At 59.6% G+C, this 1,639-nt stretch overlaps 1 protein-coding gene across 1 annotated transcript in view; it reads left to right on the top strand.

Annotated features, from left to right (window-relative positions):
* Positions 1 to 27: 27 nt before the first annotated feature.
* Positions 28 to 1,639, top strand: part of LOC103213361 (double homeobox protein A-like) — a gene marked incomplete at its 3' end in the record, with an annotated part of 42,348 nt that continues 40,736 nt past the window's right edge. The window contains exons 1-2 of the mRNA XM_007959169.2: positions 28 to 537; positions 626 to 734. Of these exons, the coding sequence (XP_007957360.2) occupies positions 28 to 537; positions 626 to 734 (619 nt within the window). The remainder of the gene's footprint in view (positions 538 to 625; positions 735 to 1,639) is intronic.

Raw genomic sequence — 1,639 nt, 5'->3', positions numbered from 1 at the left:
CAGAGATCCCAGGGCCGAAGAAAGAGAATGGTTTTGAATCCAAGCCAGCTCCATGTCCTGCAAGCATCGTTTGAACAGAACCCCTACCCGGTTATAACGACCAGAGAAGAACTGGCCCAAGAGATTGGCATTGAAGAGTCGAGGGTCCAGGATTGGTTCCAGAACCACAGAAGAAGACACCTGAGGAAGAGCCCGCTGGCCTCTGGGGCTGCCTCGGCCTCAGCGGCTGGGAAGCAGCTTCCCCCTCGGTCTCCAGGAAGAGTCCCCAAAGCGGCCAGATGCAAGCGGACATCCATCAGCAGATGGCAAGCCAGTGTGCTGGTGGAGGCCTTCCAGGAGAACCGGTGGCCAGGGATCCAGACGAGAGAGGAATTGACTCGACAAACAGGCCTCCCTGAGTCGCGAATCCACACCTGGTTTCAGAACCGAAGAGCTCGCCAGGCGAAGGACAGGGCACCCGGGGATTGCGGGGCCGGCAGCTCCCCTCAGAGGCCTGAGGTGCTGGCTGGAGGAGACCAAAGCACTGGGGCTGCTGGGGTGGGCCTGTCTCCTCCTTGGCCAACCTCTCAGGTTTGGGGCAAGAATCCAACCATTCTGCTCCCTGTCTTCCTGCTGACCCACGCAGCTGGACTCCCAGGCCAGCCAAGTGGGAGTCAGCCAGCCTGAAGGGGTCGTGACGGCCCAGCTGCCCCTGGCCATGCAGAGAAGAGAGGTCTCCAGCGTCCTGGTGACAGGTGCGAATGCACAGGCACCGGCAACGACAGTGACCAAACGGTTCTCGGATGCTCGCGTCCCTCCTAGGCACCAGGACCAAGGAGAAAGTCAGGGAAGCAAGCAAAATGACGGCACGGTGGGATCAGGTGGCCGAGCCTCTTGTCAGAGTGGGAATGGAGAGGAGCCTTCGCAGGAGCTGGCTCCAGAACACACACCTCCCTTCCTGCCAGAGGGCCGTGAGGAGCACCAGGCAGCGATTACCCCACGACAATCTCCTCACGAGCCCCTGAGTCAGGCCGGACACCCCAACGCCAATCTCTGGCCATGGCAGGCACCAACACTTGAGCAGTCTTCTCCTCTGTTTGACCAAGACTCTCTGGAAACCCTCAGACTTTTAGAGGAAATCTGCAGCGCCGATTGTCAGCCAAAGGGCCCCGGCTCTGCAAATCCAGATGCAGTGGAACAGGGCCCGCCAGTCCATCGATTCTCAGTCCACAACTAGCACTTTCAGGCTGTGCTTCAAGGCTTGTTGCAAGCCTCACCAGTGCCTCCTTGGGAGGGATGAACAAGGAAGACTTGGTGTTGGGGAGAAGAGGGAGGCAGGAAGAAGTCTGCGCCCCGGGGAAAGTGAGCGGGAGGGCAATGGTTCTGACGCACACTGGGCAGCTCTGACCCTGGGCCTGAACGCCTCTGGGGGCCTGAGCGACTGGAGGCTATGTTGTTTCTCTGGAGACACCACAGGCAGCCCACAGTGGAGCCATTCATCGAATCAAATTGATCAACAGCGAGGTCATGACCAACAGGAAAGCCCGCCAGCCATCCTCTCCCTCCAGGCAGATGGCAACGGCCAGGACTAGGAATGGAGTCCAGGCAAGGAACAGGGGTCTGCTGAAACACGTCCCCACTGCTCTCCCGTTGGACAGGA

Source organism: Orycteropus afer, unplaced genomic scaffold (assembly GCF_000298275.1).
Source record: "Orycteropus afer afer isolate SDZICR_OR568_19922 unplaced genomic scaffold, OryAfe1.0 scaffold01708, whole genome shotgun sequence".
NCBI classification, from domain to species: Eukaryota; Metazoa; Chordata; class Mammalia; order Tubulidentata; family Orycteropodidae; genus Orycteropus; species Orycteropus afer.
Note: the sequence above shows the minus strand (reverse complement) of the source record. Positions and strands in the feature narration are given on the sequence as shown.